Genomic DNA, 27237 nt, shown 5'->3' on the forward strand with positions numbered 1-27237 from the left:
TAAATTTTGCAAGCGGCTCCGGAAGGTAGGTGCAATACTCCGAATTCGGAACCGTCCGGAACCATCCGGAACCGTCCCGTGTCGCTAGTCGGGAGCCGAAGCCGTCCGGAGCCGTCGGAGTAGTCGGAGCCGTCGGAGCCGTCCGGAGCAGTCCGGAGCCGTCCGGTGCCGCTAGTCGGCAGCCGGAGCCGTCCGGAGCCATCGGAGCCGCTAGTCGGCAGCCGGAACCATCCGGAGTAGTCGTAGCCGTCCGGAGCCGTCGGAGCCGTCCGGAGCCGTCGGAGCCGTCCGGAGCTGTCGGAGCCGTCCGGAGCCATCGGAGCCTTCCGGAGCAGTCCGGAGCCGTCGGAGCTGTCCGGAGCAGTCAGAGTAGTCGGAGCCGTCGGAACCGTCCGGAGCAGTCCGGAGCCGTCCGGAGCCGTCGGAGCCGTCCGGAGCCGTCGGAGCCGCTAGTCGGCAGCCGGAACCATCCGGAGTAGTCGGAGCCGTCCGGAGCCGTCGGAGCCGTCGGAGCCGTCGGAGCCGTCGGAGCCGTCGGAGCCGCTAGTCGGCAGCCGGAACCATCCGGAGTAGTCGGAGCCGTCCGGAGCCGTCGGAGCCGTCGGAGCCGTCGGAGCCGTCGGAGCCGTCGGAGCCGTCCGGAGCCGTCCGGAGCCTTCGGAGTAGTCGGAGTAGTCGGAGCCGTCCGGAGCAGTCCAGAGTCGTCCGGAGCCGTCCGGCGCCGCTAGTCGGTAGCCGGAGCCGTCCGGAACCTTCGGAGCTGTCGGAGCCGTCCGGAGCCGTCCTGACGGTTCCGACAATTCCGACGGCTGCCGACTAGCGGCTCCGGACGGCTCCAGGCGAAATCGTGGTTTTAACCTAGCCGGAATCGGAGCCGTAGTTGCTATGCTCGGAAGCGGTTCGGAGCCGTGGGTGCAATTCCGAGAACCCATCACTAGTGTGGACGGGTGCCATTTATCACATGCACCACCAGGCCGCAAAAAAATACTTTAAGGGAAATACTTCTCGTTAAAAATGAACTTTAATATGTGTCAAAACAATCGTTACTACTTGCATTCCTACACTCAAAAACATTGTACTAAAGTGCGCTTTGTTATATACATAAAACCTACGTCCTCTTAACGCCACTTCCAATCACTTCTAAGCGAATAGTGTCATGAGTTTGCAATCATCCTGCAGCGAGCAAACTCTTATAAGCCTTTCCATTCCAGCAAAACCGACTCATACCCTTGACTTTCACTTTCCTGCATCTACAGACCACGTGACGTGACGACCGTAATGGATCTTACATAGCCGGATGAGGATGATCGCCCGATGATCCACTGCTCCCGGCAGACGATGCACCGAACGCATCGGCTGACCCCTGCGATGAACCGCCGGACGAACCGAGGGATGCGTTCAGCACCAGACTGGTAATGCCACCGACAACCGACGACACAATATTACCGATGAACGCAAACAGATCCGAACCGCCCTTATGCTGGCAACACTGCTCCGCATCACTGTTCGGATCGGCCTTACGCTTCGCTTCCTCCAGCCCGGTGAAAAAGTTCTCCACGAACAGCTTCGGTTTCAGGGGCAGATTGTCATCCTCCGGATCCTGAATTTGCCAAAAAAAAACCGAAAAATAAAAACCCGGCGAGAGGGGAAAAGCTATTAGAAAGTGTTTTGCAGTGTTTGACAGTTGCATAAATCTCAATCAGCTAGTCTTTAATAGAGGGCGAACGGGATTAGCGAACGTGTCATTAACTCCCGCGTCACAAACGCGGTGAAGGGAATTTGAGGTGTGCGTGTGTGTGTGAATAGATGAATCTGACACAACGCTCATGTTAGTCGTTTTACCCAGCTACCCCTATTTTTTGTTCCCCGCTAGTTGTAATTAAGCTCACTCTCACAGCACGAAAAATGGTCAATTGGATTGGTGATCATGTACCTGGCAAAAGCGACCATTAAGCAAAAACCCCCGTACCCCGTCCATCCATCGTCAACAAACAGAAACGCACTCATTGTTCATCATTACTGGCCTATGACCACCGGGACCAAACAGACAACCCTTCCCCCCCCCCCCAACCCCTCCCTCACCCTCATTGCGATCTGCGCCAACACAAGCAAAACAACACCCCCTGATTGCTGCAGTTTCATAATTTAATCGTAAATAATATGCATTTGTCTTCCGTGTGATGCGAAATGGGCGGCCAAGGTGTGTGTGTGTGTTGCGAGGAGTCGCAGGTTGGTTGTAAAGTTTTTTTTTTTTTGCGGGACCCGCTTCCCCCCGCTTGTCGCCAGTTGTAAAACAACAACTGCAACAAGTGCTCCGCACGGGCTGATGTACGATCTAACGACGCATCGGTGATGGAGCGTGTCATTCCGTGGCCCGTTTTGCATTGCGTTTAGTCCCCCCCTCCCCCCAGAGTTGCGGTGTATATGCGATGCAACACCATATGCAATGATCTGGTACCCTTCCTCCCCCTCACCTCCCCCCCCCCCCCCCATCCCCCTGAGAGAAGGGGTTTTGGGGAAAGATGGAAAAGGAGAATGGGTTAAGAAGTCGCGAGTGCCTCATTACCGTATGACCCATCCACCCCCTCCCCCCTCCCCCCGGCATACCGACCACACGGGACGACCTTTCCTGACGTTCAAGAAGCAACCGTAAACGATGTGGACCTGATGCGTAACCTCCCCCATCAGATCAAAGCAGGAGCCGGGAGGGGGGGTGGGAGGTATGCGATACCAATTCGATCGCAACAATGTGTTGTGCAGCACAAAATGTCAGATTTGAGGAACAGGTGTACAACATTGCTCAATCATCGGTCAACCTATCGGATGGCATTTTCGTTGAAGATGGGCGACGGTAGAACTTAGCCACGCGATTTACGAGCGGTTTACGATTTCTCGGCGTTGTTTGGTGGGGGAAGGTGTATGGAAAGGTGTATGGAAGATGGAAGATGATACTTACCGAGCTGAGTGCAGCGATAAGTGCACCGAGGAAGTTTCCAAAGAATGCACCGTTCATGTCCTGGCTCGCATGTTTAGATATTGTTCGAGAGTAACAAAATGAAATGAAATAAAAAAAAACAAAATGTGTGTATCAGATTGGTAAGCAAACGTGATGGAAGCAGCAAAATTACATACCGCACCACCACCGGAAAGGCCCTCGATCGCGATACCGACGTAACTGCCCAGCACTTTGCCGAAATTGTCATCGCCCTGCAGTATGGGAGAAGCAAGGAAAAAACAAATCGATACGATCGTGCTGATAAGTTGTTGTTGAAAAACAAAAACTCCATTATCAACTTACACCGAGCAATCCAGCAATCAGGGAGGTGCCCGTTCCAAGCAACCCCGGTACATCCAAACCTCCCGGCTAGTAGGAAAGGGAATAAAAAACGAATATAAAGTCTGGATTGAACAAAAGAAAACAAAAGCAAATATGCATACCCCGAAAAGGTTCGTTACGACCGCAGACAGGGAACCGATCAGTGCACCAACATCGGATCCTTCATCGCCACCGCTCAGGCTCGCAATTAGTCCCACCAAACCCCCCGGGCCTTCCTCCTCCTCGGACGATTCTGACTCCTTCGAGTCGGAACCATCGGGCGAGGTATCCACCGAGACAGCTATTTCGTTCGTTTCCGGCACCGTTTCATCCTGTCGCCGGCTGCGTAAGATTCGCTCCAGATGTAGCTTTAACCCACCTTCAATAAGCTCCTCAAAGCGGACTGGTTTTGGAAGGGTTTGTAGCAGCAATCGCTGTATTAGCTCACTGCCGAGCGAGGTGGCCAGGTTCGTCGCTTGCAATCCGTCGGAACCGTTCAGATTGCGTACGGCACGCATCAGATGGGATGCAAGCTGACGGCGCATTACATTCACCTGCTGATCGACCTGTCGCTTCACGTCTGCTGACGCTTCGGATGAATCGTTACTTGGGGCTTTCATGCCGATCCGTGCCGTGGAACGTTTGCCGGACAGCATTTCCTGAAGGGGATATCGAAAACAAACCAAAAAAACACGCATTTTTTGTAGTGTGTATGCATGGGGTATAAGTGGAAGGGGGGGGGGGGGGGGGGGAGAGGGTGGTGAAGGCAAAGGAGGAAGAGGAATGTGCAACACCTTAAAAACCCTTAACGAAGCCACTTTGCATCTTCTAACGTTCATTGTTGAGGTTTTTGCGTTAAAAGAAATCAAAAGACTTCAACGACTTGAGTTAAGCAACGAACCCCATTCTCCGAATGAAATTTCTTGCCACCTTTCACGCACAAAAACCAATCATGCGGTTTCGCTTTATCGATAAACCTAACGATCAGGGTTGTACGGTTGTTTGGTGATTACGATACCTTCATTTGAGCGTTGTATGTTCCACTAAAAACACATTTTTTCTTTGTTAAGCTCGAGCCACTAAAAAAAACCACAAATCCCGCAAACTGCCTTAGCATCTTTGGGCGGGCGGCATGCGTCTTACCTGTGTGCGGGCGATCAGCACCCGTCTGAAATCTCCCGTTGAAGCGTCCGGTCGGCGGGAAGCGGCCAAATCCAGCCCAGTACCAAGAATCTCCATTGCGATCTCGGCACGCTGCAACGTTCCGGTGACGGCGCGCCGTACCCGTTGCTGCTGTTGGCTGGATGGTGATTCACCCAGCTCGTGCAGCAAACGTTCGAGCCGACGCTCAATAGCGGCTTCCGCTTCGATCGCACCGAAAAGGATGCCCAGTGTACCGAGCGTACGCAACGGTTGCGAATTGCCCGACGGTTGATTGTAGCGCACCGTACCGACGTCGGTTGATGGATGTGCTGCTGCATCGCTTGGCTGAAACAGTAACAGCAAAACCACTGCCAGGATACTACCAACGAATGACATTTTCTATCGATAACGATCGATCACAGAAGCGATGGCCAGAGAACTACGGCGCGTTCTGGGCATGGTCGAGGGTTTTTGTACGGTTTGCTCCCACCTTGTTTGTGGTTAAATGTTTTGAGGTTGCTGCAATTCCCGATTTCAATTTTAGCGACAAACGGCACATGACCGGGAGCTGTACCTTTCGTACAGGGATAATTGATGGGTTTGCGCCCTAACATCGTTGACATCCATCGGTATCGGTATTGATGCGTTGCAACAGTCTCGGTGTCCATTCGATGCGATACGCATCGTCAGCCACGCAAATTTATTTGCTTTGCAAAAAAACGATCGACAAGAGTGTAGGAAAGATGTAAAAGACTAAGATAATGCTTTACGTTAAAAAAAGAATAAAAAATAATAAAAAATTTAAAAAATTCTACAAATGTGACAATTTCCTAAGCCTATAGCCTTATATTTTTTTGGGAAATTTAGCAAAATTTATAAATTGATATATTTTAATGCCAATTGGTTGCAATAGGTTTCTTTTCACTCAAATAATGCTTTAAATAAGATAAATAATATAAAATCGAAAAAAAATTTTCAAAAAAATTTCAACTCGAAAATTTCGTAAGGCTTACCCCTTATGATTTTTTTGAGAAATTTTGCAAAAAAAAATAAAATTGATTTAATTTAATGCCAATTGGTTGCAATGAGTTTCTTTTCACTCAAATAATGATTTAAATAAAAAAAAGAGTGGAAAATAATGAAAAAATCAAAAAAATAAAAAAAATTAAAATTTACTAAGGCTCATTTTTGCACCTAATTTTGCCTATAACTCGGTCGGTATCCAACGGATCGCCAATCTTTAACTTGTGGTCGATAGATGGCATCAATGGCTACATTTTCTTCTTGGACGGCCATACCCTCAGATTTCTGTGCCAGAAGTTATTCGAGGAACCAAGTTCCTTACCCTGTTTGAGAAAATGTAAAAATTTTCTCATTTTTGCACCAAATTTTGCCTATAACTCGATCTATACCAAACGGATCGCCAATCTTTAACCTGTGGTCGATAGATGGCACCAATGGCTACATTTTCTTCTTGGACGGCCATGCCCTCAGATGTCTGTGCCAGAAGTTATTCGAAGAACCAAGTTCCTTACCCTGTTTGAGAAAATGTAAAATTTTCCTCATTTTTCTGCAGTTCAGCAAAATTTTTAAATGTGATATATTTTATTGCGAATTTGTTGCAATAGGTTTCTTTTCACTCAAATAATGCTTTAAACTAAAAAAAGAATAAAAAATCGGAAAAAAAATTTCAAAAATATTTCAACTCGAAAATTTCATAAGGCTTACCCCTTATGATTTTTTTGGGAAATTTTGCAAAAAAAATGAAATTGATTTATTTTAATGCCAATGGGTTGCAATGAGTTTCTATTCATTCAAATAATGTTTTAAATTGAAAAATGAATAGAAAATTCGAAAAAAATTGAAAAATTATAACAATTTAAAAATTTCACAAGACTCATTTTTGCACCAAGTTTTGCCTATAACTCGGTCGGTATCCAACGGATCGCCAATCTTTAACTTGTGGTCGATAGATGAGAACAATGGCTACATTTTCTTCTTGGGCCGCCATGTCCTCAGATGTCTGTGCCAGAAATTATTCGAGGAATCAAGTTCCTTACCCTGTTTGAGAAAATGTAAAATTTTCCTCATTTTTCTGCAGTTCAGCAAAATTTTTAAATGTGATATATTTTATTGCGAATTTGTTGCAATAGGTTTCTTTTCACTCAAATAATGCTTTAAACTAAAAAAAGAATAAAAAATCGGAAAAAAAATTTCAAAGAAATTTCAACTCGAAAATTTCATAAGGCTTACCCCTTATGATTTTTTTGGGAAATATTGCAAAAAAAATGAAATTGATTTATTTTAATGCCAATGGGTTGCAATGAGTTTCTATTCACTCAAATAATGTTTTAAATTGAAAAATGAATAGAAAATTCGAAAAAAATTGAAAAATTATAACAATTTAAAAATTTCACAAGACTCATTTTTGCACCAAGTTTTGCCTATAACTCGGTCGGTATACAACGGATCGCCAATCTTTAACTTGTGGTCGATAGATGGCATTAATGGCTACATTTTCTTCTTAAGCCGCCATGCCCTCAGATGTCTGTGTCAGAAGTTATTGGAGGAATAAAGTTCCTTACCCTGTTTGATAAAATGTAAAATTTTCCTCACTTTTGCACCAAATTTTGCCTTTAACTCGGTCGGTATCCAACGGATCGCCAATCTTTAACTTGTGGTCGATAGATGAGAACAATGGCTACATTTTCTTCTTGGGCCGCCATGCCCTCAGATGTCTGTGCCAGAAGTTATTCGAGGAACCAAGTTCCTTACCCTGTTTGAGAAAATGTAAAATTTTCCTCATTTTTCTGCAGTTCAGCAAAATTTTTAAATGTGATATATTTTATTGCGAATTGGTTGCAATAGGTTTCTTTTCACTCAAATAATGCTTTAAACTAAAAAAAGAATAAAAAATCGGAAAAAAAATTTTAAAAAAATTTTCACTCGAAAATTTCATAAGGCTTACCCCTTATGATTTTTTTGGGAAATTTTGCAAAAAAAATGAAATTGATTTATTTTAATGCCAATGGGTTGCAATGAGTTTCTATTCACTCAAATAATGTTTTAAATTGAAAAATGAATAGAAAATTCGAAAAAAATTGAAAAATTATAACAATTTAAAAATTTCTCAAGACTCATTTTTGCACCAAGTTTTGCCTATAACTCGGTCGGTATACAACGGATCGCCAATCTTTAACCTGTGGTCGATAGATGGCATTAATGGCTACATTTTCTTCTTAGGCCGCCATGCCCTCAGATGTCTGTGTCAGAAGTTATTGGAGGAATAAAGTTCCTTACCCTGTTTGATAAAATGTAAAATTTTCCTCACTTTTGCACCAAATTTTGCCTATAACTCGGTCGGTATCCAACGGATCGCCAATCTTTAACTTGTGGTCGATAGATGAGAACAATGGCTACATTTTCTTCTTGGGCCGCCATGCCCTCAGATGTCTGTGCCAGAAGTTATTCGAGGAACCAAGTTCCTTACCCTGTTTGAGAAAATGTAAAATTTTCCTCATTTTTCTGCAGTTCAGCAAAATTTTTAAATGTGATATATTTTATTGCGAATTTGTTGCAATAGGTTTCTTTTCACTCAAATAATGCTTTAAACTAAAAAAAGAATAAAAAATCGGAAAAAAAATTTCAAAAAAATTTCAACTCGAAAATTTCATAAGGCTTACCCCTTATGATTTTTTTGGGAAATTTTGCAAAAAAAATTAAATTGATATATTTTAATGCCAATTGGTTGCAATGAGTTTCTATTTACTCAAATAATGTTTTAAATAAAAAAATGGCGTTGTCTTCCGCGAATTCGATAAATTGGAGTTCCAGATGTCGAAGCCCACGTTTCGCATGACACCTTCCAAAGGTTGTTAAACAGCAAACGGGAGATTCCATCCTCTTCCTTTAGATCTCGGCGAGATTCCGACATAGTTCGGTCCAATGTAATTATATTTCATATTTCTTCTATTACTAATCTTCAAGATCTTTAAAACTATGTCAATAAAGTCTCGAGCTCATTCTCCCTTTCCTATAGCAGAAGTGCTAATTTACGCTCGTTTACTGATTGAACGATAACATTGACTAACATTGTGTTGAATTGATGAATGTTTTTACCGTGTGCAACTGCATATGACCTCTAGCTTTGAGGTTAGCTGTGTTTGAATGGCGTTTCTTTGTTGAATTACATTTATTTAATCAAATGCATTTACCATGGCACATGCAATGATCCATTAGTAAGGCAAATATGATACGATGGGTGTATACAGACCACAACCGTGATTCGTGATCGAAGATCGTCAACGTTTTTTTGGGAGGGTTACCTTCTATACCGTGCTGCTGCTGGTCGGATTGCCGATGTATAAAAATATCATAATTTCACACGCACTTGCGACCCCTGCTTGGGGCTTTGGGGCTTACAGACACGAACGCTCACACACGTATCGGGTCGACCACCCGAAAACCCGTTTTCTTGTCTCGGCGGCTATACAGCTGATTAGCCCCTCACTAGCCCTGACCTGACGGGCCACGCCTGATGCGGTTGCGTTGCAGTACCGACGAAAGAAAAAAAGGTGAACATGATAACCGTCACAAACGCTCAAACAGGATAATACAGCTGTCATCTGGAATGGGGCGCGCTCATCAATTGGGTCAAATCCGTATGGGTCGCTTTGGGTAGCAGCGCTGGTAGAGGTTAAGGTTCGGGTGGTGTATATTTATCTCACCCCCCGGAGGGGTGGGGTGGGAAGAAAAACACAGTAAAGGCAAAAAAAAGTCGTCACCAGACCAGGTCATCGTCACCCTTCCCAGAGCGAGGTGGTTGCGTAATGCACGGTCACAGTTCTTCCGTTGCCATGCGCCCACACCAACAATCACGCGACGGGTCAGACCAATGTAATAACTTGTTCTTGAGCCCCCCCCCCCCCCCCCCCCCCTTTCACCTGCCTAGAACCGGTTCGGTTTGTCCACCCGACAAAAACCTCCCAAGAACCTGAATCGAACGTGTGTAAAGGGTATCGAAAAGGGTGCTCCAACATGTGCTGTGAAGTGAGCGCGAAAGGCCGACAAACAAGCGTCTAAAAGGAAATCGTGCAAAAATTCCACTAAAATGTAAAGCAAATGCAAATGCAAGTGTTCGGTCTTGGAAGGTTGTAACATGCAAACAGAAGAAGCGAAAAACCCCCGAAAACAAGCATGGCGAAACAACAGTCATTCATCCGGCCGCCTGTACCCGGGGCCACTTGTGACATATTGCACCGCGCGTGCACTGTAATGTTCGTCAAACATTGCAAATCCATTCACCATTTGCACTCTTCGATCGGCCCGAAACCACGATCACTCTATAAAACGATGCGCTTCACTGCCGACCTTTGAAATGCAATTTTCGGGTCCGGTCATTGAACTTGAGCGAACAACATTCTTTATTCCGTTTTGCGATGTAGAGCTGTAAGGACTTAACTCTATAAAATATTTTTTTTTTTAAGAAATAATGCACAAATTTATTTTCCCTTTGAGTGCATTATTATTAAACTTCTCAACCCAAAAAGGTGAAGAAAAAAAATCAAAGAAAAATGAGAACTCAACCCTCCCGTGCTCCAGTTGAACCTTTTTGCCGAAGGACAAGGCTCTTCATTATTTAAAAATAAACGAACCATATTCATCAACAACCCAGCACGTAATGCATTGGGAAAAGATGCAGAAGCAAAACGCAAAAAGCAAAAAAAAAAATAGTCCCATACACCATTCTGCTTATCGTGAACGCCCTTCATCGGGTGCGTTTTTTTTACGGTTTTTACTTCGGCCAAGTTTCACTTTCACTTTCTGTGTCCGTGTGGTGTCACACGCGGACACGCTTTAACGGCTTTAGAATGCGATCGATCATGTAAATTACTGCCTCTGAAGTGTGTGTGTGTATGTGTGTGTGTGTGAGTTTCTTGATAAAATAAGATCAAAGATTTTATTATCACATACAGGCTGAAGGGGTTTCTTTCTTTATTTTTCCGTATGACGGCATTTATCGGCCATATTGGATTTTTTTCTTTTAATTGTTGAGAAAAAAATCTTGTGGAAGAAACACGTGAGAAGTTTTTTTGGATTAACTACTACTAAAAAGAAAAAAAACCATTTTTGCTACAATTTTATAGCTTTTCCAACAAAAAAAAAACAAATATAAGTTGAACAACTTCATCAATCGTGCGCAACCGTGTGTGTGTGTATTTTTTTAAATCGCGCAACAATGATTGTTTCGTGTTTTTTTTTTTGGAAGGTTCGTAACGGATAGACCTTGGCTGTAGAGGGGTCCGATCAATTTTTGATTCGTTGCAGACCTTTTCCAATCATTTCTACGGTTCAAACCAAATGAGCTAATCAAATGTGAGTGACCCACCCCGCATAAGGTGTGTATCCGTTTTGTAAAATTTAATTTATATTTTAAAGCTTTTATTTTTAAATGTTCACTTAAAAGTTTGAGTCGGTAGAATGGAAGGAAATGTGATTTGCGTACTTGGCGTGAATGTTTCCAATGATTCAGCGGGTTCGTCGCTTACTTTCTCTTTTCGCTCCATATGGGACGGCCTTGTGGCCGCCTCGAGGGGTGAACACCAACGGGGGTAGCGCTCTTTAAAGATTGACTCTTTTTTATCAATTTTCGATCAGTTTTTGTTTTCTTCTTACAAAAAAGGAAAATATGTATGTGTTCAGAAAAAAGAAGAAGAAGAAAAAGCAGGTCGAAAAGCGAAACACATCACTTTAAATTTAATTATAATCCATTTTTCAATTTTTATCTGATTTTTATTTTCATCTCTTTCTTCGTTTTCATTGCCATCTAATATCGATACTATCAATTGCTGTTGCACCTTCAATTTTTTTTTTGAATATCAACTAACTCTTCCCGTTTTCTCCTTACAGTCTTTCCCTTTCTGTATCTCTCTCTCTTTCTTTTTAACCCTGTCTGGTTTTGCTCCCTCTTGATTGTCCCTTTTTTTTTATTAAAGTGACGGCTTTCTCTCCCTTCGTACCCAAAAGATGGACCAGCCTTGTTTGCCTTTCTTCGCACCTTTACGTGCATCACATAGCTCGCTACTTCCCACATCACCTCCCCCAGTCCCTTTCTCCCATCCACCTTGTTACAGACGTGCTACTTTTACTTGTAGCTCTCCCGCTCTGGCACGGTGTAACCCCGGTTGGGTGGTGTGAACGAGACCACCATTTACGGACATCCGGCGACATCGTTGGTTGGTTGGTTGGTGCGGCTCAACCAGCCAGTATTCCGGAATGGAAACGGTCCAGCCAACATACCGGACGTTAGCCCGACCGGACCTTCAGTGTCCACCGGGACTGTGACGTGATCGGTGTTGCATTGGTCGTTTTTGATATTATTATTATTATTTTTTTTTTGCTAAAGCTGTTAAAGCCTTGTTGATATCCATCCCGTGCGTTCGTCGTTTCACTTTCCATTTCCATTGTGTCCGTTTGTGTCACGAAACAGTGTGCTTAGTGCAGCAAGTACCGTGCTGGGATTGTGCCGTTTGGTTAGCTGGCTACCGCGTGTGCAGTGCAAATTTGTTATGCAGCTCTAAGCCCGGTGTCTACTATCAAAACGGGGTAACAGGCATCCTCACCGCAAAACGAACGGGGGGGAGGTTCGTCGCCTGCGGCCTGTCGGGAATCGGGAAGCTGCGGGAATTTGAGCTTGACGTAATCCGAACGTTTGCGGGCTTTTGCGGGCCTTCTTCACGCGAAATAGATTACGATCCGCGGAACCACGACGATCAAAACCCATTTTGCAATAAACGACTACAGAAAACCGACGAAAGAGAAAGAGAGAGAGAGAGAGACGGGGAAAAGCATGCGCTAAACGCTACCAACGCTCGTCATTGTGCTATTTCGTATCTTTTCATTTTGATTACACTGGAAAAAGGTTTATTTCACCCAAAAACAAGCGACGAAGAAGAAGGAAAAAAAACACAGACACACAAAACATACGGTGCTGCAGCTAAGCGCAACTAAGGTTTTTTCAGTTTACGAACGATTTTTCACGCAGACGCCTATTTTCGATTAGTGTTCACCCTTCCCTCCACCACCCCACCCCTTCCGCAGTACATCGTTCATCCGACCGTTACTACCGACCGTGGAAAACAAAAAACAAAAAACACTGCGTCCGTTGACGAAATTTTAATCGATATACGATAAACCAACCAACCTAGTGTGAGCTAAAAACAAAAAACACTCATCCAAATTAATAGTTTTGCTGTGTGTGCGCGCGTGTGTGTAAGTTTGTGAAGCGAAACAATTTCGTTAGTGACGAACACGCTTCCGGTCAGACGTTGAGCACGCGGAAGCAACTAAAGCAAACAACCCGCAAACCAAAAACCTTTGTGCGAATCGCTCGAATAAGGTAAGTGATTTTGAAGTTAATTTCTGGCGTCCAAAAACAATCAGGTTACGGCTCTTAGTCTTACATACTGAAAACACTTCCAAACGCTGAGAAATGAGGGTAGCAAACAAAGAAGAAACTTTACAAAAATATTGCAAAAGCAAAAAAGCAAAACACAAGGTATGAACAAGGTTCCGGGAAGCGAGAGGATGGCAAGGGTGTTGATAAAACGGATCCTTCCTTACACTCTAACGGTAGCTAACGTAACGCACAAATTTTTCACACCTTCTGCGCCATTGCAGTGCTGTGGAGACTGGCGTGTGGGAAAAAAGGGGTGAAGTGATTGAAAACTGAAAAATGGTTAAACTTTAGTGCTGCGCTTCCAAATGCTGTAAGAGCTAAACGGTCATTTTATCAAGCATGTTGTTTCCGCACAACGGGCGAACGTTACGCGGTCGCTTGTGTAAGGATCTTCAACCTCAAAAGCTACTCCTTGAGACGCATACTAGGGAAGAAAACATAACTACCTTCCCATTCTTCAAGGTCTTCGTCATACTGGCTTCGAAAAAGAAATCGAATTCTCCTTAACAACAACAAAATCTCCTTAATAGAGGGTTCGTCGCTTATGCTCCTTATTTTTTTTTTGCAATCTTTCGTTCAGTCTCTCACACGCTCCCTGTCTCCCTGAGCCAATTTCACTCGATTGTGTTTTATTTTCCACCACGCTGTGCTGGAGATTTCCTTTCACTTTGTGACCCGTTTTCGCTGTAGAAGGTTGCGGTACCCGTACTTGGGAAAATCTACCCCAAAAACTTCAAGGTAATATTCTTCATATGGATACTAAAAAAAACAACCAAAAAATTTAAAAAAAATAGTAAAATAAACCAAAAACATAAAAGTAAAACTCTGGATCAGTCAAGTATCAAGTGGTGTTGCAACGCCATTTTACAAATCCATGAATATATCCACCAACGAAACGGCAGCATCCAGCGTGCTAGTAAAATGTTCGTGACGCGATCGGTGGCGTCGCGCTCGTTTCGTTGCGCTTTTGTTGTGGTTTTGTCATCAAAAAGGCAACGGCAATTTGCCATCGCTACCCAACGGGATGACAATGTCGTTGATTTCATCCCCCCCCCTCCCCGTTGCCGCAGCTCACCCTTTTCTCCCCAACCCGGGGAGTTAGTGTTTAGGCAGTTACGTCACGTCAGGGGTTGAACTTTTCGTGGTGGGATACTTCTCCCGCACTAGTTCCGCTTCCTTTTGCTGGTGGCGCAGGTTTTTTTTGTTGTTGCGGTTTGTCGGTCAATTTTTGGTCGATACGGCCCGATAGACCGAACCTCTGATGTCACCAAGATGATCACGCAACGCCGCCGGGTTATGTGTCACACCAAATGTTGCGCGGCGTCCTCGGCGCAACTAATCGTGCGACAACAAATGCTGATAGATGGAAACCAGGTTAGATCCTGCATTTGTTTGGACCAAATCAACAAAAGAACAGCACGGAATAATTGTCCTACTTACGGGATCTCATAATAAATCGACTATTAACAAAATGGTGTAATTAATTAAATAAATCAACCCCCTCATAAGATCAATTTTCACCCACTTGAATGCCTCCAATTCAATGCTCATCACAACCACACACATCTTGCTAGATTCTTCCAATCCTTTTTTGCCTAATCGCTTTCCCATCTGCTTGTTTCGGCGTCGTACAGTTTCACGTGAAATCGCCCCTTGTACCATTACACACAAGCGTCTCATTCCTCATCGATCGATTTGATGGCGTCTTTACATTTTGTTGTTAGGGTGAGTTAGGTTTTTGGCTAACCACCCCCTCCGTACCCGCCTTCTTCCCACATCCCTTTACTTTTGCCTGTTGCCCTTCAAACGTTTTTTTTTTGTGTTGCCTTCTTCATCGCGGCATCGAGATGCAATCCGCAGAGAGATGGGTACACACGCAGTAGGGCTGGCTAAAGCTAAAAACGGGGTTTCTGTCGCGGGCAGGACAAGTGGTTCTGCTGGAAGGTACGGTCGGTATATGTGCATGTGTGTGTGTGCTGCTACTAAACTAGCAGCTCCTGAGCACGGAAAGCCGGCATCGAAAGAGTAGAAATACGGGCGTCCACTTTAGTAAGGCAATCATTTACCACTGTACGGCGCCAGCGTCCAACACACGGATCAGGTTTGCTCGAATCGGCATTAAGCTTTATTTGGCCGACTAGCCGACACTAAGCGTAAAGAACGTTCTGGCGATTGGTAGGAAAAAAGATCAAGTGTCCTGGAAATATATTCGCTTTCGCATGCAGTAGCTACTTAAGGGTAAGTTTAGTAGGCTTAATAAGCTGTATAAGCTAAGTGTGTAGATATATTACGAGATATACCGGAGATAGTAGACAGATTCGATCTGCCTGCTTTTATCTTCTTCTCCTCCTCCTCCTCCTCCTCCTACCAACCATTCACCTCCCGCTCTCCTCATCCCCACCATAAGGATGTAATGGTGTGGTGAATTTGGTGGTGAAATTCCATCAAATAACCCGATCGATCGTGGTACGGTTCGTACGCGTCCGCGCTAGGGAAGGGAGCCTACGCGGTGCTAGTTTTTCCGTCCCGATTGATGGTCGGAAAAGCGATATCGTGCCAAGACGTACCACCTTCTCTCAAACACCTCTCAACAAAAAAAAAAAACCGATACAACTCCTCGTACGGAGGGGAAATATGAAGTCGAACCGTACTCAAACCGAGGTACGGATTTGTACCCCCCCGGGGGGGGGAGGGGGTAGGAGGAGAGAGGCGTGAGGGGGAGGGGGGGTAGCGGTAGATAGTTTTTTTTCTTATTTTAATCATTGAGCGGCCACACACCAGAATCAAAATTGGTGGCTTCGCGTCGACTCCCACCCCACGGCCGATGATGGTGATGGTTTGGTGGCTTGATGGTCGTTGATGGTGAAGGTCTTTCGGCATATGGTGGCAGACTTCGGGCCCAACCCGCGAGCGAACGGGAAAGAGTCACTCACCAAACACCAGCACAGGAAAGGGAGGGAGAGAGAGAGAGAGAGCACACACCCGACAGGGACCGAGTGAGAGAGAGAGAGAGTGTATGTGTTTGGCGCCGAGGCACGTTCATCACGTGGCGTGGCGTGGGCTTCTTGGGGGCACCCGAACAAGGCGAGCAAAACACCAGCCACCCGATCGAACGGTGATCATTTGTGTGTTTGGAGCTGTTAGAGTCACTTGCATCTGCGCAGTGTAGAGCGTCGCAGACACCGGCCCAGCCCCAACAGCAATCGCAACAGCAAACCAAGCCACACCAGGGTAAACACCAGGGTCTCGCAATTTTTTTTCGTCCTCCTTGTAGGGGATTTTTTTTCCTAAATTTTCTAAGCTACAAGACTAAATCCTTTTTCCAAAAAAAAAAAAAACAAATTTTTGATTGTAACAAAAAAAGCAAAACTAATATTTCATTCTTCTCTACCATCTCTTCCATGTGCGGTACAAACTTCATGCATAATCGCATCAGATCCAGCTTCCTCGCATTGCTGCCGCCTAGAATCTTCAATCAATCACCACACACCGCCGCCGAAAAACACCGTTTGCAAACGGTTCTCATCCTTTCCCTTCCTTTCGAACGGGTAACAGCAGCAGCAGCAGCAGCGATGAAGCCGTTCCACAGCTGGAGTAGTGTGGTGACGATCGCCACACTCGCCTTATGCGCCGGTGTTGCGTTCGCTGCACCGAACGTGCGCGTCAAGCGAGGCGACGAACCCGAAGCCGTTATCATCGCGGATGCCGAATCCGCCGTCAACCCGCTCACGTCCCAGGTTAGTGCAAAAAAGCGTTATTATAAGCAACAACAACAACAACAAAAGCCCGCAACGACACACGCACACACACGCACACACATCAAGTATTCCCGTGAAGGAAGTCTGAAACTGGTGTACAATCAAATTTTGCCAGTAGGGTACACGGTGACTTCAACGAGTGTAATTTGACGAACCTGTAGACTCTGTTTGATAAAGTGTACATATGTGTGTGCGTGTGCGTGTTTTTGTATGTGTGTGCATATTTGTGTTGACGTTTAGAGGTTGCGGTGACGGGCGAAGGTGATGTTTGCGTCCAGTGTTACGCATCATCTCGCTTATCGGGCACCACACCCAGCCAGCCAGGGTGAAGATCACGCGTGAAGGTTTCCCGGTAGCATGTAGCCGAGGCCTAATTGCCCTCATTGTTTATGCCGATCGCATACCGCAGACCTTCTTCCGAACTGTTTGGAGGTTTTCTCACGCCCATCGCCCCAATCATCGAGCCAAACTCAATGTCAGGCAATACCGTGTTTCTTGGGTGTCATTCTTAAAAAGAATTTTTTTATTTCTTTTTTTTGTTTTTTTTTGCAAAACCTTCTCAAAAAAAAAACAACATATCCATAACCTATCCTAACGTAAAGCCGCAACCCGAAGTGGGACAAACGTTATTGGGCGATAAATTCTCCAAACGTCTGTTGCCTAATCTCGGGGTTCGTGTCTTAGTGCTCGAGAGCTTTCAAGATATATAGATTTTTTTTTTCCCCCGTAGTATTTACTGCGTCTCCATCGTAGCCGATGTTGAACGTTGGCTGCTTCAGGTACCGTTTTCGGGCCAGATTGGAACCGGTTTCCTTTATTTTCTTATACCGAACTCCCAACGCTCGTCGCCACACACGAGCACGAGCTGTGCTTTGAGGGCAAATTTTGTAGGGTAATAAGGTTTGCCGAAGCCACTCACCTGTGGCTCCAGTGATTGGTACAGAATTTCGTCTATGAGCAGTCGTACCAGAATGTAAAGATGAGTCCACGCAAATTGATTTTTTTTTGTTTTTGCAATACGGATCAATTACACAGCGCTTGTAAAGGTGCTTCCGTTTACATCTCTTGCTGCTCGCACGCACAACAGCACAACGTGTTGAAATTCCCACCCGCTGTTACACATTACCCGTGCCATAAAGGTCGGAGTCCTTCTAGGCTTTTTTTTTCTTTTATTGCTGCCACACTGGCGAATGTGTAGCAATCGGTGATTTGCTTTTGCCTTGCCTTGCTGCGATATACAATTTCAGCTACTTCATTTGCGTTTTTTTTTTTTTTGCATATCGTACCGCCCTTTCCGTCCAGTTTCTTTCCCTATGCACACGAGGTGTTTATGTGTACGAAACTAGAACGGTCCGGTGAGGTTCGTCGTCTGGTCTGGTTTTTTTGTTTTGTTTTTGGTTTTATTTACTGTTCAGTTTCGCTTTTCGTCCACGCCTTTCGCTTAATGTTTCGATCTCGATTTCTTTCTCAGTAACTAGACCTCCCTCTCCCCCCCCCCCTTCCCCCCGCCCACCTTCTTGCTCCTTCTCGCAAAAAACCCGCTCACCTCCTCAAGCGTACATTCACCGTACAAGAGCGCGAGGAGTCGTTCTTAGGCGTTGTATCAAGTTGTGAAGCAAACGAACAAAAAAAATAACAGCAAAACACCCAAGCCTTGCACATTCAGTGCAGCAAGTTGGGCGAGATGTTTGAATTGCAGAAGGACCATGGTGGTGGAAACCGATTATTTCGTCCACATACACCTCCTGAGGTCACTTCGGGTGGCTTCAAAGGCATACACAGACAACAAAAAAGCGACACATTAATCAGAATATTGTTCAAGTAATGCCACTTGCGGTCAACGCCTGGTTTTTGTCTTTTAAGAGGCACTTTTCCGTCTCTCTTTCTTCAATGCACACAAGCGAACAAATTGTCCAGTTAATTTGCAAAACCCCTTGGTTCGATTCGAATTTAAAAAAACACTCACATGCAATGGAGAAGTCTGCATAACGCCTAACGATTGCTAAGTATGTGTGTGTGAGTGTGAAGGAGCGTGAAAGAGCGGGAGGGAAAGAGACAAAAGGAAAAGGCTGGAAAGGAAAACTCCATTCTCCTTTGGGCGTGATGCTGCGGCGCAGTGCGAGGAGAGAAGGGAGAATCGAGGAAGAAAGGGTAAAGGGGTGAAAAAGGGAGGGGGGGGGGAGGGGGGTGGTAAAGTTACAAGTGAAACGGGACGCTTTGCTTAATGACCGACTCGCAACACTTGAAAACACCATTTTCGAAGTAGCAAGATCGGATTGATTAAAACACACAAAATTACAGCTTCCCCGCTTTTATTTTTTTGTTGTTTTCTTTCCTCTCCCTGTTGTGTTGTGCACACAACGTCTTTAATAAGTGCCGAAAGTTAACCCTGAAAAAGTGCACCCGAAAGTAAAATTGGAAGGCGCACAAAAAACCGTAACGACATAATTCGTTCACGCGTTACAAGCGCACTACATTGCATAACGTAAGGGGCTGCTCGTTTTTTTTGACGTTACTGTATTTTGGGGAGACACTTATTCGGGCAGTTGGGTTTATATGGCCCAGTTGAAAGATTACACAGGATGATTGAAAATTTCGCTTCATCGCGTAAGTTGAAGGTCACAACAGGTTCCAAATTCAGGTCGGGCCAATGAACTGTCTACAGAGCTTTGCGTAATTTAAAAATAAAAAAACAACCCCGTGTGCCGCCGTCTGGGTTACATCTTCCGTGTCGGTTAGCTCTTCAATCCCGATGCGCAAACCTATTTGATTGGAGGACTTTAATCGCTTTCTGTCTTGTCGCTTTTATTTCTTTATTTATTGCTGTCCACCGTTTTGATGCTGTGAAGTGTGGCCGATGCTGACCCCCTTACACAAGCGGCTTAATGTGTTGCCTAATACAAATATTTTTCGATGACAGGCTGAAGAGCTATCCGCACACACACACATAGTGAAGCCTTGCCTTCCTGTTTAATGGAGCAGAGGTTTGCTTAAAAATCTGTTTGCCCGTGTACTGTTCCAAGTACCTTAACGTACTTAATACCATCGAAAAAATCGTTTTACCCTCCTCAATTTCTTAGTTACTTCCTACGTTGTTGCTCGGTTGTTTTACCCAGTTGCACTACCCGAGAAGTGATGTAAAAGGACACGGCGTAAGCGGCTGACCACACACACTCACCGTAACGGGTGCATGTAACGCTGCGCTCAGCGAACCGCGACGACAATCGCGCTTGGCTTTTCCCACTTCACTTGGAGTCCCGAAACTCTTCCGAAACTACTAGCCGAACAAGCGTGTTAATTTGATGCGCAACAAGTGAAAGAGAGAGAGAGGGAGAGAGAGAGAAAGAGAAAAAAACTGATTAAATCACCGCGAATCAGTAACTTCCGAAGTTGGTTAAATGAAAACCCTAACACAACCCCTAAATGATCGTATCAACGGGGTATGAAAAATGCTTTTTTTGTTGCCTCTCTTCCAAACTAACGCCGTGTAACGAATATTTCAAATTATCTCATCGGCTTCTGCCTTTACCACCGCTGCAGAAGAAGCAAAACTCAAAACAGGTTTTTGCAGAGCGAATAAAATTCCAACCGATTTACATACACACACACAAACAAGTATGTTTAGGGGGAGGGAGGGCTACGAAGAGAGAAGCGGGAGGGCGCGCGCGGTTTCAGCTAACCTGACGTAACGCAAATGCCGAGTAACGGGTGCCCCAAATCCATCGCGATGCCGTAATGTGCGTGTGGATCTTCTTCGCCTACTTTCCGAACAGCTGGTTCGCGCTTCCACGTGCTTTTCCAATGCTGCTCCATTCAATCCAACCCCCCACCCCCACCCTCCTTCCCCCCAGGGGGGTCTTTTATCATCAATTTCTCTTTCTTTCTCTTTCGCTTATCCTTCTTCACACTTTCTCGCACTGCGCTTTCCATCCTCGGTTCGGGTTCGGGGCCACTATCTGTGTTGTCCACGGCTGACCTAATTGGTAATGCGCTTTAACTCTCACTCACCGTTCAGCATCGGCGGCGGGGTGAGAGTTGCATCCCTCACTTTCACTGCCGGTGCCGTACCGCACCGTTACGTGGTTTTAGTTCGCTTTTGTTGCACACACACTTGACCACATGCGGACACACTTTACGCGCTATTTCCGACTCACTTTTTTATTTCTACACACTTCGTACACGTTTTAAGGCTTGCGTTTGCTTGCTGTTAGGATAGGCGGGGTGGGAAGGAGGTTTGTTTTTGTTATTGCTTCCTTTAGTGCCGATAGCTATTACGTTTGTTTCGAGCTTGGTTACTTTTTACGCCCGATGACGTACGAAACTGTTCCACCTTAGTGTTTTTTTTTTTTGCTTAGTAAACCTCTTCTTACACGCGGTGATGTGAAACAATATTTTTATTGCTTTTTTTTAAGCTTTTATATTTTATCCTCGATTTCTTCAAATTACTATTTTTCTTCTCCTTTTCCTGTTACGTTTTTCCGTTTTTTTCTTTCTTTTTTTTTGCTTTCCTTTTCCCTCGATTTCTCCAATACAGGATGCGGTAGCCATCGGCGACGACCTTGACCGTGACAAACGCAAAGTTCCCGACCCGAAGTACGAAACCAAGAATGCCATCCTAGGATTCGTGTTTGGAGTGAGTAAACACATACACACACGCACACACACACATCCTTTTTTTTAATAGACTAACATGGTTACAACCATTCTCAAACGGTACAACGGCTTTATGAGCTGAATTAATTGCTTTTTTGGAGGGTGCATTACTAACCGTAATTCCTGCATCATTTGGTGGATTGAGTGCCTTTAAAAACACTTATCAGGTGTGTTTATTTCACTGTAAATTGTGACACGCAACAATAGTTAACATTTCCTACCACGGCACCCACCAGTACGGCAACACTTCCTGTAAGCGACCCACTAACATAACCGTCCTCATAGCGTGTAAAAACTCGCAGGGCTGAAAGTAAAACAGTTGGAAGCCATTTTGATTTTGCACGAGCTGGCCTTCAAGCGGTCAGTCTGCGTGTACGGAAAGCGCAAGTGACTGAGGTGCAGGAAAGCTTTCGCCTCTTGCCACCCGGTCTGCATTCCAGTTTGACCAGATCCTGCCAGCCCCAGTTGCTCCCTTTCCTTCTCAACCACCCCTATTTACACCCTAACTCATCCCTTCGCCCACTCCCCCCATCGCCTTCTCCACCAAGACTCCCCATTTTTCCGATTCCTCCCCCCGAAAGAGGTGGTTTAACAGGTTTTAAGTTTTTTTTTCTTCGTCTAATGCAACCGCTAGAACCGCTCTATTTCTTTATTGCATCGCTCACTTAGTGCACGCGCCTGTGCATGTGTGAGGCTCTTATTTTTTTTTTTGCTTTCTATTTCACCATACCGTACGCACGGTTGCGTATTGCGACCTTCAGTGTGACGTTTGCCAACTGCCGTTTCGTTTGCACACCTTAACAAGCGCTTTTTGGTACAAAAGACTTCAAGCGACGAACCCCGCCACAATTCGTATGCACAAGGAAAGTATCAGTACGGCCGAAAGTGGGAGAGAAAGAGAGAATGAAAAAAACTTAAAGCAAAGAAAAAAGCTTAATCTTCATAACGAAACAAGAAAAAACAAGCATTTTTTTGCTCTTTTTTTGTTAAATCACTTCGGCCCCATCGTAACACCCAAAAATTAGTCATTGAGGTGTCGGATTTCTTGTGAACGTTCGCGCAGCTAATGGATTTGTCAAGCTATTTATTTGGTCACACTGACGAAAGGCAACCACGCTTTCATCTCCATTTGGATCCAGCAAACCAACAAAAAAAAAAAAAAAACGAAAACACCTTGAGCCGGCGCTCCGTTCGACAGCCGCTGGAAACTGTTTCAGTCGGTCAGTAAGCTCCCGTTGTATTTTCGGTGAAGGTCGTTAGGATTTTTTTTGTTCGTCGATTTGTTTGCATTTGTTTTCGGCCCAGACAAACTGGGCCAGGACGAAAGCAGTTGACCCTAGCTTAGAAACCGCAATTTAAAAGCCATTTTTCATCAGCTGGTAGAAGTTCATGCTTCATGCTAAATAGGCCTTGTTGAGATTAGAGACGAAGCTTTCAAATTTCAAGTTCATCTACATTTGGAACGTAAAGATAGGGGACAAAAAAACAGCTGCTAAAAATACGTAGGATGCAAATGTGCAAGCAAACGCATTTAGGTTGAATTTAGGTTTTAAAACTCCCCCTTTCCAAACTCCCTCTCATTCCATCAACCATTGCCTCGGTGGTAGGATATTTACATATTTAATCTATTTCCTTTTTTTTGGGAATTTTGCACGCTAGCTCCTTTTAGGCTTTGTATGGTGTGCACCTACTCTAAAACGAGGTTTCAGACATGAAAGGCACTGTATCATTAGTTTGTTTGTAGATTTATGTCCTGATCGATAGAGAGACTTGTTTGACAACTTTGACAGCTTTGTGTTTATGAGTCATCATTGATTACCTTCTACTATGGAAGAGATCTTCTATCCCCCTCCCCTTCCTTTCCTCTCCTTTTCTTTCCCTTTCTCTCTCTCTCTCTCTCTCTCTCTCTCTCTTTCTCTCTCTCCTTTTTTATCGAATTCTACCAACAACTACACGATACCGTGTCTGTCATGTTCTGTGATAAATCTTAAGTGGTGACATAGTTTGACCAGCGTCAACCGTCCACCCTCCGGTTACTGAAACTAATAGCATATCTCCCACCCTTCCCCCTACTTCTTCCACCCGCTCGATTCATGTGTACGCCCATCCGCCGCGTGTTGTGTCGCCAAATCCTCAATCAAAAACCAAAATGCTCGTACGTCGCGCGCAGAAAATCAACTCGTTCATTGACGCAAAGACGCGCTTCATCGACAAGCTGGACCATGCGAACATTGAGAAGAACAAGCAGCATCACATCGAACCGCCAAAGCCGGTGCCAGACTTCCAGTCGCTCATCTCGTCCGTCATCACGCCGAAGGTGCAGTTCATCACGTCCAAGATCGGTTCGCTGAGCGGCAGCTTCCTGGGCGGTTCGTCCGGTGGCCATAGCGGCGATGACGACCATCATGGCAACGGTGGTGGCGGCGGTGCACCCCAGCTCGGTAACATTGTCTCCTCGCTGCTGAAGCTTTCCGGACCGATCCTGTCCGGCTCGTCCGGTTCGCAGCACGGCGGCTCGAACACGGTTTCGCTCGGCGATCATGACGATGATGAGTAGGAAGGCAAAGCAGGCCCAAAAAATAGCAGCACCGAGCGGGGGGGTGGGTTTTTTTTTCGTGAGGAAGGGTTGGCTAAACAACCCCTTAAGTTTGCTCCTCCCCGAAAAGCTCATTCAAAAACAAAAAGGGAAGCAAAAACCTCACGAAAAAACGCTCCCTGCAAGACACTCACATACACTCATTCTTGGTCACCCACACATGCATAAACATTACACATATACGTACACGTACGTTAGGATATCGGAATTGATGCTTTTATTTAATTTGATCGCCCAGTGCAAGAGGAAACCGTACAATATGTTTCGTTTCTGTAAGAAAGCAGCCTGCACGAAGCTTAGCAAAATGAGCTAAAGAGAGAGAGAGAGAGGGAGAGAAAGAGAAAAACGCAAGAATAATAAGAGGGATTAGTAAGGGACATTTTTTATGTACTCCTCGTTATTTTATTATCTAACTCTATCGCTTTAATAACGCACCCCCCCCTCTGCTCGGGGGGCGGTGTACCCTTCTTCCTCTGCTGTCTTTTTTTTCTATTACTTTCCTTCTATCCTTTTTTTTATTGTTTTTCTGCTATATTTTCCTTTTCTTACTAATGCTTTCACTTTCGCTCTACCTTCTTGTTGATTTAATTATTCGTTAATTGGGGGGTTTTTTATAGCCTGGTTGTTAGACAAAGTTATTCCCAAAATCAACTGACTAGCTAAAGCTGTTTGAAAATGAGAAAATGAAAGAGAGAAGAGGAACGAAAAAAAAAACAAAACGGGAACTTAGATGTAGTTTGAGGTTAGGAACTACAGCAAACTTCCATACAGTGCAGACCATAAGTATAGAACAGAGGTTTTTCCGGTAACGTAGAGACAGTTTTTTTTCTTATGTTAAAGTAAGCTCATCATCAAATCACACACACTTCTTAGAGAAACCATTTTTTTCATCCTTTACTTCAATTTGTGTTGGTCAGCGTTACGTCACGAGCGCAGGAAAACAAAAAAAAAACACACAGTGCCAACGGAAGAAGATTTTTGTTTTAGTAGCGACAGTAGGTTCCTTCATTCAACAGTTCCTTTCCATCAACGGCGCCTTTCGATGAGCGAATGGTTGTGTGAGAGAAAAAAATAGAAAGAGTCACAGTAGGGAAACGTGAGGTTCGTCGCTTATGTCCAACAATAGATAGCATTTGTTATTTTTGTTTTTTTTAATTGAATGGTTGTGGTAGGAATTTTAGTAAAGCAAACAAAAAAAATGACAATTAAAAAAATTTTTAGAGAAAAAATAATTAAATGAAAATCATTGCCACAGGATACCGGATTTGTTCAGGGACAACATTTTCATACTTACACCTCGTGCACCTTTTTTGCTCGTAGACCGTCACGCCGATACGATAAATTTCTCATTTTCTCAATGTGTAAATAATGGATTAATAAAATGCAAATCTTATTCACAAATTTATGTACACGGTTTTGTTCACTTTTGGGTGTGTTCGTTTGTTGCCTGAATTGGGTTCTATCATCCGTAAAATGGTGGGCACAGTTGAGTTGGTTTCTTACTCCGGGAATGCTCCGCAATACCGAATGGGAGGGATATAAGAAGGGAGGAGGGTGTGGGAAATGGTCCTTAACGTATCGTTTTTGTATATAAATTTTTACATGTAATAATTAGGCCTTAAATCAACCCAAAAAAAAGTACACTAACACGTTCGAAGCATGCGATTTGTTTGTTTTTAAAAAAATTAAAAGATCAATTTCCATGGCGACAATTTTCATCGTTTCTATAAACACTTCCTGAAAGAGAAAATTAACGACCCATTTGTTTTCGTATTCTGTTCTGGTGTTCCGGCAGGCTAGCAAACAGTCAGCACAAGCGGTCAAGGACGCCATCCATCCGACGAGGGCTCCCATCCCGGTGACGACGGACGATACGCCCGACCTAGACCGGCAGAAGGTCTCGCTGCAGGTGCCGGACGAGCTTTTCGGCAGCTCGTTTACGCTGGTAACGAATATTTCCGGTCGCGTCGGTGATTTGATCATGGTAAAATTGAACCGTTCCAGCACGTTTGCAGGCTCTCAATGTGAGGAAAATTCTTAAAATCGTGTTTTGTTTTTTTTTCTCCACCCCACAATATCCAGAATACGGCACGCCGGGCGGGTGAATTTTTCTGGGTATTTCAACCACTGTTCGGTAAACATTTGACGATCGAGATACCGACAACCACCACGACGACCACGACGCAGCGTACGACCACGACGACCCGGGCCGCCCGTACAACGACCGACGCAGCGCTCGTACTCGATCTGCTTTCCGGTGCGACCGATACGAACGACATCTAACCGTATCATCCGGTTACGTTTCCTACCCTCACTTATTTATTTATTACGCAACACAACAAGCTCGCGGGAGTGTTGTTTTTTGCTTTGTTTATGTTTCTTTAAAAATATTCGGTAGGTCAAAATTATTGCTTCCGGCGTACTTCTTACTAGCAGAAGCACGTTCAGGACGATTACATATGGTTTTAACGCACGTACAGGAAAGTATAAGCAATAAGCGGTAATAAAGGTAATCTACACCAGCAAATCGTTAATTAAACCGTTGTTACAACAAAACTCTTTCCTTCAGATTGTTCCGTTCCGCAAAGAAAAAAAACAGAGGGAAAGTTTTTAAAGAAATCCGCCTAAAGGTAGGCAATGCGCGGTACAAACATTCACCTACAAAGCTTTATTTTGCTTTTTTTCTTTCTTAAAGCGCGCAACTGCTGAAGTTACTTTTTAAATGTACCTAACGAGATGTGTAAAATTAATGAAATTACCTTGACCCATTAAGAACGGGTTTTTTTGTGTGTTATAATTAGGTGAAAGATATTCAATTAGTAGCACGCATTAGTGCGTAAATCGTCTCATTCACCACAACTAATGAAGTTGATCCTTTATGAATGTTTTTTTGTTTTCTTCTTCCGCTCACTTACGCACCCTTGCACGCACATATTCAATTTTTTTTTGTAATTTTTACCTTAAAGAAAAAAAAGCTACTTAATTAGCAGCAATGTTCTCAAAGTCCTACAAAGAGTGCTGTGTAAGCGATTTAAAAGTGCGTTTTAAAAAATGCGTATCAAATAGCGTTTCGAATCGGGAATTTGTTACAGTAGTATAACAAACCGCAACAAAGAAATTCTTCTGCTCCATCTTTGAATGCTTCACCTACCGTGTATGTGTGTGTGACAAATTGGTTAGCATCCTTCGTGAAATTAAACGAAATAGAAAGGGTTTTTCGTCGTTTGCTGTTAGTTGTTGATTGCATAATTTAAAACGCAGGGTCAGTATAGGTTCATGTTCCCACGGTAAGCTACTACAGAAGTACGTATTT

At 44.4% G+C, this 27237-nt stretch overlaps 2 protein-coding genes across 5 annotated transcripts; one reads left to right on the plus strand and one right to left on the minus strand.

Annotated features, from left to right (window-relative positions):
- Positions 1-983: 983 nt before the first annotated feature.
- LOC125761063 (uncharacterized) lies at positions 984-4855 on the minus strand. Its single transcript, XM_049421861.1, has 6 exons — positions 4460-4855; positions 3439-3975; positions 3299-3364; positions 3133-3207; positions 2957-3016; positions 984-1600 (listed from the first exon to the last, which is right to left on the minus strand). The coding sequence occupies exons 1-6, from the start codon at positions 4853-4855 to the stop codon at positions 1286-1288; spliced, it is 1449 nt and encodes a 482-aa protein (XP_049277818.1). The 3' UTR covers positions 984-1285.
- A 7746-nt stretch (positions 4856-12601) lies between these two features.
- On the plus strand, positions 12602-26463 carry LOC125763046 (uncharacterized). 4 transcript variants are annotated; one of them, XM_049425822.1, is made up of 5 exons: positions 12602-12857; positions 16354-16654; positions 21210-21308; positions 25720-25908; positions 26007-26463. In XM_049425822.1, exons 2-5 carry the CDS (start codon positions 16490-16492, stop codon positions 26205-26207), a joined length of 654 nt encoding a protein of 217 aa, XP_049281779.1. In that variant the 5' UTR covers positions 12602-12857; positions 16354-16489; the 3' UTR covers positions 26208-26463. The 4 variants fall into 4 exon arrangements, with proteins under 4 accessions (XP_049281779.1, XP_049281769.1, XP_049281758.1 ...); XM_049425812.1 differs by lacking the exon at positions 12602-12857 and adding an exon at positions 14912-15155; XM_049425801.1 differs by lacking the exon at positions 12602-12857 and adding an exon at positions 15958-16148.
- Positions 26464-27237: the final 774 nt, after the last annotated feature.

This window comes from Anopheles funestus, chromosome X (assembly GCF_943734845.2).
Source record: "Anopheles funestus chromosome X, idAnoFuneDA-416_04, whole genome shotgun sequence".
In the NCBI taxonomy this organism is placed as follows: domain Eukaryota; kingdom Metazoa; phylum Arthropoda; class Insecta; order Diptera; family Culicidae; genus Anopheles; species Anopheles funestus.

Coding starts and splice junctions, on each gene's coding strand:
- LOC125761063 (XM_049421861.1), bottom strand. CDS start 4,855: ATGTCATTCGTTGGTAGTATCCTGGCAGTGGTTTTGCTGTTACTGTTT. Junction 3,976..4,459: donor TGCTGATCGCCCGCACACAG/GTAAGACGCATG, acceptor TATCCCCTTCAG/GAAATGCTGTCCGGCAAACG. Junction 3,208..3,298: donor TGATTGCTGGATTGCTCGGT/GTAAGTTGATAA, acceptor CCCATACTGCAG/GGCGATGACAATTTCGGCAA.
- LOC125763046 (XM_049425822.1), top strand. CDS start 16,490: ATGAAGCCGTTCCACAGCTGGAGTAGTGTGGTGACGATCGCCACACTC. Junction 16,655..21,209: donor TCAACCCGCTCACGTCCCAG/GTTAGTGCAAAA, acceptor TCTCCAATACAG/GATGCGGTAGCCATCGGCGA. Junction 25,909..26,006: donor GCGTCGGTGATTTGATCATG/GTAAAATTGAAC, acceptor CACAATATCCAG/AATACGGCACGCCGGGCGGG.